The sequence below is a fragment of the Erinaceus europaeus genome, chromosome 14, assembly GCF_950295315.1.
Source record: "Erinaceus europaeus chromosome 14, mEriEur2.1, whole genome shotgun sequence".
NCBI classification, from domain to species: domain Eukaryota; kingdom Metazoa; phylum Chordata; class Mammalia; order Eulipotyphla; family Erinaceidae; genus Erinaceus; species Erinaceus europaeus.
In genome coordinates, this window is record NC_080175.1 from 44,665,444 (window position 1) to 44,679,836 (window position 14,393).

At 44.8% G+C, this 14,393-nt stretch overlaps 1 protein-coding gene across 7 annotated transcripts in view; it reads left to right on the top strand.

The window, feature by feature from the left end:
- Positions 1-14,393, top strand: part of CCDC57 (coiled-coil domain containing 57) — a 101,454-nt gene that overhangs the window by 82,192 nt on the left and 4,869 nt on the right. Inside the window, exon 17 of one of the 7 annotated variants that reach the window (XM_060171710.1) lies at positions 8,862-8,996. The exons of the other annotated variants lie outside the window; for them this stretch is intronic. Within the exon in view, the coding sequence (XP_060027693.1) occupies positions 8,862-8,929 (68 nt within the window). The 3' untranslated portion in view covers positions 8,930-8,996. Of the gene's footprint in view, positions 1-8,861; positions 8,997-14,393 lie in introns of those variants that run through there. 7 annotated transcript variants of the gene reach the window in all.

The window sequence follows — 14,393 nt, forward strand, 5'->3', positions numbered from 1 at the left end:
AAACAAAAACAAATGTAAGCCAATAGGGTTACTTCAACTTACAAGCTTCTGCACAGCCAAAGGAACCGTCACTGAAACAGAAAGACACGCTACTGAATGAGAGGTCTTTGCACACTCTCCATTAGCCAAAGGGCTAATAGCCAAAGTCTATAAAGAACTCATTAAACTCAGCAATAAAATAAATAAATAAATAACAAGGGTGGGTGTAGATAGCACAATGGTTATGCAAAGAGACTCTCATGCCTGAGGCTTCAAAGTCCCAGGTCAATCCCCCACACCACCATAAACCAGGACTGAGTAGTACTCTAGTTAAAAAAAAAAAAAAGGGGGGGAGCCGGGTGGGAGCGCAGCAGGTTAAGCACATGTGGCACAAAGCGCAAGGACCGGCATAAGGATCCTGGTTTGAGCCCCCTGCTCCCCACCTGCAGGGGAGTCGCTTCACAAGCAGTGAAGCAGGTCTGCAGGTGTCTATCTTTCTCCCCCCCCCCCCGTTTTCCCCTCCTCTCTCCATTTCTCTCTGTCCTATTCAACAACAATGACATCAATAACAACAACTACAGCAACAATAAAAAGACAACAAGGGCAACAAAAGGGAAATTTAATAAATAAAATTTAAAATATATATAAAAACTGAGGAGTGTGTGGTCTGGAAGGTGGCGCAGTGGTTAAGGAACTAGACTCTCAAGCATGAGGTCCTGAGTTCAATCCCTGGCAGCATATGTACCAGATTGATGTCTGACTCTTTCTCTCTCTCCTCCTATCTTTCCCATTAATAAAATTTTAAAAAAATCTAAAAAAAAAAAAAAACCAAACAAAAAACTGAGGAGTGTTGTGGTCCGGGAGGTGGCGCAGTGGATAAAGCATCGGACTCTCAAGCATGAGGTCCTGAGTTCAATCCCTGGCAGCACATGTACCAGAGTGATGTCTGGCTCTTTCTCTCTCCTCCTATGTTTCTCATTAATAAATAAATAAGTAAAATCTTTTTTAAAAAAAAAAAACCTGAGGAGTGGCCTGAGATAAAATACTGGACCCTCAAGTCTGAGGCCTAGTTCATACCCAGTATTGCATATGCCTCTGGTTCTCTTTCTCATTGGATAGGTAAGTCTTTAAAAAATAGATGAAAGAACTGAAGAACTGAAGAGACTATATCAGAGAATATATCCAGATAGCTAACAATTGTGGGGAAAATATGTTCATAGTCACTGTTTATCAGAAAATGGCACATCGGGAGTTGGGCAGTAGCGCAGCTGGTTAAGGGCACGTGGCGTGAAACGCAAGGATCAGGGAGTAATCCTGGAGGCAAAAAAAAAAAAAAGACAGAAACAACAGGGAGTGTGGAGAGGAAGGAAGCCTTTTATACAGTTGGTGGGAATGTAAATTGACTCAGTTCTTGTGGAAAACAGACTGTGAGACAGTTTCTTCAAAACACTAGAAGCTGGAGAGACAGCATAAAGGTTCTGCAAAAAGACTTTCGTGCCTGAGGCACCAAAAGTCCCAGATTTGATCCCCAGCACCACCATAAGCCAGAGCTGAGCAGTGCAAAAGAAGGAAGGAAGAAAGGAAGGAAGGTAGGAAGGAAGGAAGGAGAAAGGAAGGGAAGAAGGAAGGGAGAAACCAACCATCCTATCCAGCAACCCCTCTCCTAAGGATTTACCCAAAGAACAAACAATCACTTATCTAAGGAGATCTCTGTCCACCATGCATACAGCACCGCTACTTATAATAGCCTAAATTTGGAAACAGTCCAAATGTTCTAGTGGTTAAGAAGCTGCAGTATATATACACGCCGTGGAATACTGCTCATCTGTACAAAGTGATGAAACCTTCTCTTTTGCCATATCTTGGATAAAACTTGAAAGGAAACACAGGGTGAAGCTTGGACTAGCAATGGCAAGGACTCTAAGGGGGGTGGGAAGGAAGGGATTGACGGACGGCTAGGATTTGAGTAGCAGCAGTGGAGGAGGACTTAAATTGATGCAGGCACCTATCCCAGGGAGATGAGAAACTGTATTCGTGTGACAATAACTGTGATTTTATTTCCCCCAATGAGATGATATGGCAGTATCACACATATGCAAGTCCCTGGATTCTTTCCTGTCCTGGCCCTGTCAAATATAAAACATTAATCTCCCAATAAAAAAAAATTAAAAAGAGAGAGTGGGAGTCAAGCAGTAGTGCAGCGGGTTAAGTGCACATGGCACAAAGCGCAAGGACCAGCGTAATGATCCCGGTTCGAGCCCCTGGCTCCCTACCTGCTAAGGGGGGGGTCGCTTCACAGGTGGCGAAGCATGTCTGCAGGTGTCTTTCTCTTCCCCTCCTCTCTCCATTTCTCTCTGTCCTATCCAAGAATTCCGACATCAGTAACAACAATAATAACTACAACAATAAAACAAGGGCAACAAAAGGGAATAAATATATAAATACTAAAAAGAGAGAGAAAGAGGCCCAGGAGGTGGCTAGGCATAGTGACTAGATAGCCAGACTTAAAAGCATGAGGTCCCCAGCATTGCACCTGCTGGAATGGTGCTGTGGTTCCCCCCCTCACCCCCTTCCTCCTCTCTCCTGTATTAATGTTTTTAAAATGTGGTCCAAGAGGTGGTACACTAGGTAAAGCATAGGTATGAGGTCCTGAGTTCAGTTCCTGGCAGCACATGTACCAGAGTGATGTCTGGTTCATTCTCTCTCTCCTCCTGTCTTTCTCATTAATAAATAATCTTTAAAAAATTATTTTTGGTGGTCTGGAGGTGGCTCAGTGATAAAGCTTTGGACTCTCAAGCATGAGGTCCCGAGTTCGATCCCCAGCAGCACATGTGCCAGAGTGATGTCTGGTTCTTTCTCTCTCCTCCTATCTTTCTCAGAAATAAATACAATCTTAAAAAAAAAAAAAAAAGGGCAGGTGGGAGTCGGGTGGTAGCGCAGCAGGTTAAGTGTACGTGGCGCGAAGTGCAAGGTCCAGTGTAAGGATCCCAGTTCGAGCTCCCGGCTCCCCACCTGCAGGGGAGTCGCTTCACAAGTGGTGAAGCAGGTCTCCAAGTGTCTCTTTCTCTCCCCCTCTCTGTCTTCTCCTCCCCTCTCCATTTCTCTCTGTCCTATCTAACAACGACAACATCAGTAACAACAACAATAAAAAAAACAGCAAGGGGCAACAAAAGGGAAAATAAATAAATATAATTTTTTTTAAGTTAAAAACAATTTTTTGGAGCCAGGCGGTGATGCAGTGGGTTAAGCGCACATGGCGCAAAGACTCCCAGTTCAAACCCCAGCTCCCCCACCAGCAGGGGGGGTGCCCTTCACAGGCCATGAAGCAGGTCTTCAGGTGTCTATCTTTCTCTCCCTCTCTCTGTCTTCCCGTCCTCTCTCAATTTCTCTCTTTTCTATCCAGTGACAGCAATAACAACAAGACAAGGGCAACAAAAGGGAAAAAATAGCCTCCAGGAGCAGTGGATTCGTAGAGCCCAGCAATAACTGTGGAGGCTATATTTTTTTTTCTTTTTTTTTTTAAGATTTTATTTATTTTAGGGGCCAGGCAGTGGCGCACCTGGTTAAGCACACACTACAGTGTGCAAGGACCCGGGTTCAAGCCCCAGTCCCCACCTGCATGGGGAAAGCTTCATGAGTGGTGAAGCAGAATTGCAGGCGTCTCTCTGTCTCTTTCCCTCTCTATCTCTCCCCCTCTCAATTTCTCTATCTCTATCCAATAAATAAAAAAATAATAAAAATATTTTTATTATGAATATATATATATATATATATATATATATATATATATATATAGGTAGAGAGAGAGAGAGAAGAGGGGGAGACAGAGAGAGAGAGAGAGAACTTGAGCACTGCTTAGCTCTGGTTTAAGTTGGTATGGAGGATTGACCCTGGAACCTCAGAATCTTAGGCAAGAAAGTATTTTGCAGAACCATTATGCAATCTCCTCAAACCAATAAGGATCCTGGTTCGAGCCCCTGGCTCCCCACCTGCAGGGGAGTCGCTTCACAAGTGGTGAAGCAGGTCTGCAGGTGTCTGTCTTTCTCTCCCCCTCTCTGTCTTCCCCTCCTCTCTCCATTTCTCTCTGTCCTATCCAACAATGATGACATCAATAACAACAACAACAATAATAACTACAACAACAATAAAAAGACAACAAGAACAACAAAAGAGAAAATAAATTTTAAAAAATTAGAGGGCTGAGTGGTGGTGCACCTGGTTGAGTGTACATGTTACAATGTGCAAGGACCCAGGTTCGAGCCCCCAGTCCCCACCTGCAGGGGGAAAGCTTCACAAGTGGTGAAGCAGTGCTACAGGTGTCTCTCTGTCTCTCTCCCTCTCTGTCCCTCCCATCCCTCTCGATTTCTGGCTGTCTCTATCCAATAAATAAATAAAGATAATAAAAAAATTAAGAAAAAAGAAAAAAATTAGGGCTGGGGAGACTTTCATGTTTGAGGCTCTGAGCTCCCATGATCAATCTTCCACACCACTATAAGCCAGATCTGGGCAGTGCTCTGGTAAGTATTAATTGATTAATTAATTTAATTAAAATAAAGAAACTCTTTGGATGGCAAAGCAAGCACCTAACTGGCCAATTACAGATGAATGATCAGCCCTTTAAATGCCTGTGTTAGGAGAAGTCAAGAAAATGGGGTTGGGAGGTGGGGTAGTGTGTAAAACAGTGGACTCTCAAGCATGAGATCCTGAGTTCCATCCCTGGAATCCTATGTGCCAGAATGATACCCTGGCATGTTGTTGTTGTTGTTGTTAACAGAGATAGTAGAGAGAGAGAGAGAGAGACAATGAAAGAAAACATAGCACCAAAGCTTCCTTCAGTGTACTGGGGAGCAGCTTGTACATAATGGAGCAAATTTTTTCCCAACCCTCATATTGCTCTATTGAGGGAATGCTGATTAACAGGATTGGTGGTGTCACGAGCGTACATTTCCCCAAGACATGTGTCAGTAGGGTTTACTGTTTTATTGAATGAGAAAGAAAACATTTCTGGCATATGGGGGTGGGGGGGAGGTTAGGGACCAGTTTCACTCATGCCTACAGGCTTAGCACTCTATACATGGCCCCCTCGGGGCCTCCTCCCTCCTTAGCTTGGTCCCTACAACTCCTGCAAATGAACTTTTGAAAATGGGTCTGTTTCGTGTAAATCACACCTCAGTGGCAATGATGCAGAAAAACCAGTGACACTCCAACTCCAGCTAGGACAGGTGGGCAGCCCTCTGCCCAGGAGGGAAAGCCCATCTGTGTGGTGTCCCTGAGGCAGGGTGTTTAATTCCCCGTGCCACTGGGATCTCCTAATTACTCTCTGCTGTAGCACTCGGGAACTCCTGAGGGAGGTCATTACTACGTACTCCCAGAACTTAAGATTTACTTATTTATTAGTCAGGGGAGAGAGTGAGAAACAGAGAAGAACAAGAGAGAAAAGAGCACTGCATCTGGTATCTGTCAGTGCCGGGGGTCCTAGCTGCCACCTCTGGGGCCTCACTCGTGCACATTGTCACTCTACCAGAGCAACCTATCTCCCCAGTCCAGGTTCTCTCTCTCTCTCTCTGGATTTGTAGTGGATTTGTAGTGCAGAAATTGAGCCCCGGTGATAACCCTGGAGGCAGAGAGAGAGAGAGATGGGGAGGGAGGAAAAGAGGAAGGGAGGGCAGAGACTGAGACCAAAGCAATGTTTTGCTTTATGGTGATGCTGGGGATTGAACCAGGGGCCGTGGAGCATCAGGCATGAGTCTTTGGCAGAACCATTATACTGCCTCCCTAGCCCTGTCACTTTGTTATTGTTTGCTTGTTTTGTTACCAAGGTTATCACCAGAGCTCTACCTAACTTCGCAGAATTCCCAGTAGCTTTTTCTTCTTTCTTTTCTTTTCTCTCCTTTTCTTTTCTTTTCTTTTCTTCTCTTTTCTTTTCTTGCCTTTCCCTCCCTTTCCTTTTCTCTTCTTTCTCACTTTTTTTTTTCCAGAGCCCTACTCAGCTTTGGCTTATGGTGGTGCTAGAGATTGAATCTGGGACCTCAGAGACTCAGGAATGAGAATTGTTTTTGCAGAACCATTATGCTGTCTCCCCAGCCTCTATCCCTCACCTCTCCCCCCCTTTTTTTTTTTTAATTTTAGATAGATAATGAGAAAGAGTCTCAGGGAGTGGAGACACCATAGTCCTGGTCCACTGCTCTTGAAGCTCACCCCAACCCTCCCCCCACCAAAAAAAAAAAAAAAAGCTCCCATGTGGTGACTGGGGTCCTCAAGCATGGTAACGTGCACTCAAATAGGCGAGTCACCCCCTTCCTTCTGTCCCCCGCCCCGTACCTCAATTTTAAAAGAAGGTTAAAAGCCAGTGTGCACAAGTCTGGAAGATGGTTCCTCTGCCAGACCATAGGCATTACCATACTTGAGGACCGAGGTTCCAGCCCACAGCACCACATGGGAGCACTATGCAAAAGGAAAACTTCATGAGATACTGTGGTGTCTCACCTTCTGTCTGACCAGGAACGGTGGAATCTTTTGGACGAGAAGCCCCAGTGAAGGCCTGGTGGCAAGAAAATACAACCCACTTCCATTTCCCTGGATTCAGAGTGTTCAGGGCTAGGGGTCACTGTGGACCAGGCCCGCCTCCTCTGCTGAGAAGGAGGTCAAGCAGCAGCCAGAGGGCTCAGCCTCAGGGCCTGGCCGCATCCTGATGCGAGGCTGTGCAACACCAGGAACCTTCTGGACTTTCCAGTTTCCTCCTGCCGCAGAGGAGAAGGCAAGATGATCAGGGATGGGGGTGGAAGCGGGGGGAGGGTGGAGGCCTTCAGCCTCTCCACTCACCCTCTTGCGTGCACTCTGTGTCCAGGCAGAACTGTTTGACTTCGATGAGTGCTGCCTTTCGTTGAGTAAAGATCACTATCTTCAAATAGTGACTCACTGAGAGATGCAGCCCTCCCCAGCCCTGTTTCTATTTATTTATTCCCTTTTGCTACCCTTATTTTTTTGTTGTTGTTGTTGTTGTAGTTATTACTGTTGTTGTTATTGATGTCATTGTTGTTGGATAGGACAGAGAGAAATGGAGAGAGGAGGGGAAGACAGAGGAGGAAGAGAAAGATAGACACCAGCAGACCTGCTTCACCACTTGTGAAGCGACTCCCCTGCAGGTGGGGAGCCAAGGCTTAAACCATGATCCTTACGCCAGTCCTTACACTTTGTGCCACCTGCATTTAACCTACAGCCCGACTCCCTTATTATTGTTGTTGTAGTTATTATTGTTGTTGTTATTGATGTCACCGTTGTTAGATAGGACAGAGAGAAATGGAGAAAGGAGGGAGTCGGGCAGTAGCACAGCGGGTTAAGCACATGTGGCACAAAGTGCAAGGACCAGCGTAAGGATCCCGGTTCGAGCCCCTGGCTCCCCACCTGCAAGGGAGTCACTCCATAATCAGTGAAGCAGGTCTGCAGGTGTCTGTCTTTCTCTCCCCCTCTCTGACTTCCCCATCTCTCTCCATCTCTCTCTTTCATATCCAACAACAACGACATCAATAATAACTACAATAATAAAACAAGGGCAACAAAAAGGGAATAAATAAATAAATATTAAAAAAAAGAAATGGAGAGAGGAGGGGAAGGCAGAGAAGGGAGAGAAAGATAGACACCTGCAGACCTGCTTCATCACCTGTCAAGCGACTCCCCTGCAGGTGGGGAGCCAGGGATCCTTACACAGGTCCTTGTGCTTCCTGCATGTGCGCTTAACCCACTGAGCTACCACCTGACTCCCTTATTTATTTTTATTTTACAAGGGCACTGCTCAGTTCTGGTTTATGGTGGTGCTGGGGATAGAACCTGGAACGTCAGAACTTCCAGCAGGAAAGTCTTCTTGCAGAACCATTATGCTGTCTCCCCAGCCCTCATGGTGTGCTTTTTAAAACATAGTCTTTATTCAGGTTAAATAATTTTCTTTATAGTACTAACTTTGTTTTTTACCCTAAACAGGTATTAAACTGGGCCAGGACATAACTTGTCTGATGAAGCACACACTTTACCAAGTGTGAGGCCCAGGTTCAATCCCCTGGCCACCACATGCAAAAGGAAAGCTTCATGAGTGGTGGAGCAGTGTCATGGTGCCTCTCTCTCTCTCCCTCTCTCCCTCTCCCCTTCTCTGCCCCTCTGTCTAGGAGAAAAAAGGAAGAGTCCCATGGGAGCTGTGGAATCACATAAGAGAGAAGCCCTAGTGGACAAAAAAAAAAAATGTAGGGGGACTTTGCTGGGAAGACAGCATAATGGTTCTGCAAAAGGCTTTTATGCGGGAGTCGGGCAGTAGCGCAGCAGGTTAAGTGCATTTGGCACAAAGAGCAAGGACCGGTATAAGGATCCTGGTTAGAGCCCCCGGCTCCCCACCTTCAGAAGTCACTTCACAGGCGTTGAAGCAGGTGTGCAGGTGTCTATCTTTCTCTCCCCCTCTCTGTCTTCCCCTCCTCTCTCCATTTCTCTCTGTCCTATCCAACAACAACGACAGCAATAACAACAGCAATAGTAACTACAACAATAAAACAAGGACAACAAAAGGAAATAAATAAATTTTTTTTTAAAAAAAAAAGGCTTTCATGCCTTAGGCTCTAAGGTCTCAGGTTCAATCCCCAGCACCACCACAAACCAGAGCTGAGCAGTGTTCTGGTATCTATCTCTATCTTTCTCTCTGGAATCTCTCATATAAATAAATATTTTTTAGAAAGGAAGAGGGAAAGAAGGAAAGATAATAAAAGAAAAAAATGTGTTGAACTTTACTAGATGTTTTCTCTCTACATTAAGATGATGTTTGACTTTTTTTTTTCCTACTGGGCCTTTAGTATGCAGGATTCCACTTCTCCTGGTAGACTTGCTTTTCTCCTTAATTCCAGACAGAGAGACATACAGAGAAAGAGAGACAACACAGCACCACTCTGCTATTCATGGAGTTCCCTCTTGATGCTGTGTATAGTGCTCCCATGTGGTGCTGGGGACTTCAACTCAGGTCCTGGAGCATGACAAGCCAGGTGAGCTAGCCCCCACACCCCATTTGATCTGTTTTTATTATTTTTTTTTAAATTTTTTATTTAAGAAAGGATTAGTGAACAAAAGCATAAGGTAGGAGGGGTACAACTCCACACAATTCCCACCACCCAATCCCCATAACCCACCCCCTCCCATGATAGCCTTCCCATTCTCTAGCCCTCTGGGAGCATGGACCCAGGGTCGTTGAGGGTTGCAGAAGGTAGAGGGTCTGGCTTCTGTAATTGCTTCCCCGCTGAACATGGGCGTTGACTGGTCGGTCCATACTCCCAGTCTGCCTCTCTCTTTCCCTAGTAGGGTGGGTCTCTGGGGAAGCTGAGCTCCAGGACACATTGGTGGGGTCTTCAATCCAGGGAAGCCTAGCCAGCATCCTGGTGGCATCTGGAACCTGGTGATTGAAAAGAGAGTTAACATACAAAGCCAAACAATTTGTTGAGCAATCATGGATCCCAAGCTTGGAATAGTGGAGAGGAAGTGTTAGGGAGGTACTCACTGCAAACTCTAGTGTAATCCTGCTTTCAGGTATATATTTTGCAGTAGTTTATGGATACGTGTGCACATACGCTCTCTCTCACAGAAACTGGTGTATGTCTAGGTTATGGGACTTTGTTAGAAAGTGAACTACCTGAGATGAAATTAGAGTGTACTATAAAAGGAAAGGTCTCACCCGAGTAATGAAGCTGAAGGGTTGTCATTCCACACGTGAAGTCTCTGGATACACTCTGAGGTGAAGCATGTTGAGATGGCAATCGTTGCTTTGGTTAGGTTGTGATCGGCGGATGCCTGGGCCAGTGGGGGGTGGGAGTGGGCGGGAGGGATGGGTCACGGTCCTTTGGTGATGGGAATGGTGTTTATGTACACTCCTAGCAAAATGTAGACATATAAATCAGTAGTTAATTAATATGAGAGGGGGAAATCAATTGTATGTCTCAAAGGTTCTCAAAAGACAAACTGAATCTTTTTAATAGATAGGCTACGTATTTGATATGCGGACTCTCTCAAAAGCCTAGACCAAGTAGATTAGAAGCTTCCAATAGCACAGCTATATACAAGATACTGGGTACGGTACAGCAAACCATAACAAAGGGACTTTTCAAAGTTAACCCAATTAACAAATAATGTGATGATAATATTAACTATTGATTGCCTTTTTGAACCCTAAGACAGCAGGAACCTCACATCTTCACTATAGAGCCCCTACTTCCCCCAGTCCTGGCACCCTCGGATAGGGCTCACTTTCCCGTATGCATCTCCCAATCCAAACCAAATAATATTTTATTATTTTTTTAAATCTCTTTGTTTTCAATGTGGTGAAATGAAGTGGTAGATCTTCCCTTTTTTAGAAAAAACATTTATGTATTCCCTTTTGTTGCCCTTGTTGTTTTATTGTTGTAGTTATTATTGCTATTGTTATTAATGTCATCGTTGTTGGATAGGACAGAGAGAAATGGAAAGAGGAGGGGAAGACAGAGAGGGGGAGAGAAAGATAGACACCTGCAGACTTGCATCACCCATTGTGAAGCGACTCCCCTGCAGATGGGGAGCCGGGAGTTCGAACCGGGATCCTTACGCCAGTTCTTGTGCTTTGCGCCATGTGCGCTTAACCCGCTGCGCTACCACCCGACTCCCGATCTAACCTTTTTTTTTAAAAAATTATATTTATTTTATTATTTTCCCTTTTGTCACCCTTGTTTTTTTTTTAATTGTTGTAGTTATTATTGCTGTTGCTGTCATCGTTGTTGGATAGGAGAGAAATGGAGAGAGGAGGGGAAGACAGAGAGGGAGAGAGAAAAACAAACACCTGCTGACCAGCTTCACCACTTGTGAAGCGACTCCCTTGCAGGTGAGGAGCTGGGATCTTTACGCCGGTCCTTGGGCTTTGTGCCATGTGCTCTTAACCCACTGTGCTACCGCCGACTCCCTCTTCCCTTTTTTTAACCTAAGTTTTTCAAAATATTTATTCATTTATGAGAGATACAAAGACAAAGATAGAGATGGAGAGACCAAGGCACTGCTCAGTTGTGGTTTACAGTGGTGCTGAGAATTGAACCTGGGATGTTGGGGCTTCAGGCATGAAAGTCTTTTGCATAAACATGTATGCCATCTCCCCAGCCCAGTGGAAATACCAAACACACCTCGTATTACTGTGATAAACTTGATACTGGTGCACAGGTATTGCTTGTTTGTTGGTCTTGCTAATAATTATGTGCAGCTCTAAGTTAAACGGGCTTTTTTTCTTACTATTTTTTTAAAAAGATTTTATTTATTTATGAGAAAGGTAGGAGGAGAGAGAAAGAACCAGACATCACTCTGGCATATGTGCTGCTGGGGATCGAACTCGGGACCTCATGCTTTTATCACTGCGCCACCTCCCGGACCACATTCTTACTATTTTTTTAATTGATTGATAGTTTGGGAGTGTAGACTCTTCATGAACTGAGCTGTGCAGTTTTCGATTCCTTAATCATTGCAATAAGATAGACTATTCCCTGAAGTCTCGGTTTCTTTCAAAATCCAGTGAACCCTCCTGTAAAGCCATCGGAGCCATGGGTTTGTGAGTCACTCTGAAAGTGATTCCCCTTTTAATGTCGTTAGCAGTCACTGGACATTTCAGATGCGATGCTGGGCACCAAGTCAGTTGAGACCTTGCATTCCTTCCAGGCTTTATTGATTTGTTTTCTTGGTAATTGCCTCTCGGTCAGTCTCAGCAGAGGGGATGCCTGCACTCAACACCTGGGCTCTGTTGGCAATCTCTACTCCGTTTTCCTGGGGTTTCTGTCTCTGGGATTTGCCTTTATGGTCTTATTTCTCATTTCCCTGAGTTTGTTCTGTTGCTTTGTAGCCTCAGGTGTTGCTGTGTGATTCATCTTCTGCCTCTGTTTCTATTACTACTAGTAGTAATAATATATACTTTTTATTTTTTTAATTTATTTTTTTATTTATAAAAAGGAAACATTGACTAAACCATAGGATAAGAGGGGTACAACTTCACACAATTCCCACCACCAGAACTCCATATCCCATCCCCTCCCTGATAGCCTTCCTACTGTTTAACCCTCTGGGAGTATGGACCCAAGGTCATTGTGGGATGCAGAAGGTGGAAGGTCTGGCTTCTGTAATTGCTTCCCCGCTGAACATGGGCGTTGACAGGTTGATCTATACTCCCAGCCTGTCTTTCTCTTTCCCTAGTGGGGAAGGGCTCTGGGGAAGTGGAGCTCCAGGACACATTGGTGGGGTTGTCTGTCCAGGGAAGTCTGGCCGGCATCATCTGGAACCTGGTGGTTGAAAATAGAGTTAAGATACAAAGCCAAACAAATTGTTGAACAATCATGAACCTAAAGGCTGGAATAGTGCAGATGAAGATTTGGGTTAGGGGGGGGGCCTCCATTTTGTAGATAGCTAGTAGGCATATTTTAGTTAAATTCCAAAGGGCCTGTGGCTAAACTAGTGTTTTTGTTTGTTTGTTTTATTTTGTTTTGGCCTGGGCCTGAAATCTGATATGCAGGTGGATCCTAATTATTGTCTGGGGAGGTGGTATCATGGCTGGCAGAAGAACCAGAAAGCTGGATCAAGGAAGAGAGTAGCTCCCAAATATGGGAAAGGTGTATAAATATTGTTGACTGTAAACCCCATCGATTTGATCTGATCTGGGGCCCATATTCAGCTTAGGGGCCTATGTGACCTCTGCATCCCTGTAGATCTGAGCTCACATTCTGGTCATAAGTAGGAACGTTCCAAGCTGCCCCAATATCAGGACCCATCTTCCTCAGGTGTAGCATAGAGTATACTGTCCAGCCTTCTTTTGGAGGATGGAACATTCTCTACCATTGTTGATCCAAGTTGAGGGCAAGGTCCTTTGGGGGCCCACAAAGGGGTCTATTGTGTTGTTCCTGATAGGAATGACTGAAAACAATGGAGAGAGGGATTTATTCGAGGTCTAGGCTATGCTTTTTATTTTTTAATTTTTGATAGGACAGAAAACTTGAGAGAGGAAGGGGACAGAATGAGGGAGACATCTGCAACACTTTTTTTAATTTTTTTTTTTTTATTACCCGAGCACTGTTCAGCTCTGGCTTATGGTGGTACAAGATACTGAACCTGGGACTTTAGAGCTTCAGGCACAAGAGTATCTTTGCATAACCATTATGCTATCTACCCCCACCCTAGCTGCAGTACTTCTTCACTACTGGTGAAGCTCTCCTCCTGAAAGTGGGGGACTGGCTACTTAAAAAAATTTTTTTTAATATTTATTCCCTTTTGTTGCCCTTATTTTATTGTTGTAGTTATTATTGTTGTTGTTATTGATGCCATCGTTGTCTGATAGGGCAGAGAGGAATGGTGAGAGGAGGGGAAGACGGAGGAGGAGAGAAAGACACCTGCAGAGCTGCTTCACCGCTTGTGAAGCGACTCCCCTTCAGGTGGGGAGCTGGGGGCTCGAACCGGGATTCTTATGTAGGTCCTTGAGCTGTTGTGCCAGTGCACTTAACCCGCTGTGCTACCACTGGACTCCCGACTGCATACTTTTGAACCCTGATCTATGTGCATAGTAATATGTGCTCTCAGCTGGGTGTGCCACCACCTAGTCCCTCCCCCAACTATATATATGTATCATATTTTTTCTTTTTATTTAATTGGACATGAAAGAAACTGAGAGGGGAATGATAGGAAGAGAGACACCTGTAGACCTGTTTCACTTGTTTTTTAAATTTACTTTTTAAGTTTTTTAACATTTATTTTCCCTTTTGTTGCCCTTGTTTTTTATTGTTGTTGTAGTTGTTATTATTGTTATTGTTGTTGTTGAATGGGACAGAGAGAAATGTTGAGAGGAGGGGAAGACAAAGAGGGGGAGAGAGACACCTACAGACCTGCTTCACCACCTGTGAAGCGACTCCCCTGCAGGTGGGGAGCCAGGGGGTCAAACTGGCATCTTTACCCCGTCCTTGTGCTTGGCGCCACGTGTGCGCTTAATCCACTGCACTACCGCCCGACTTCCCTGGTTCACTTTCTAGGAAGTTTACCCCCCTACAAGTGGGGAGCCAGGGCTCAAACTGATATCCTTAAGAATGGTAATGCGTGTGTGGCCCGGGAGGTGGCGCAGTGGATAAAGCATTGGATTCTCAAGCATGTGGTCCAGAATTCAGTCCCGGGTAGCACTTGTACCAGAGTGATGTCTAGTTCTTTCTCTCCTTCTATCTTCATAAATAAATAAATAAATAAATAAATAAATAAATAAATAAATGGTAATGTGTACGTTTAACCCAGGTGTGCCACTGCCCAGCCTCCCTTTTGTCTGTTTGTTTAAGATGTATCAGTACTTATTGGGTCAGGCACCCAGTCAAGCACATGTGTTACAAAGATCAAGGACCGGCAGGGGTAGATAG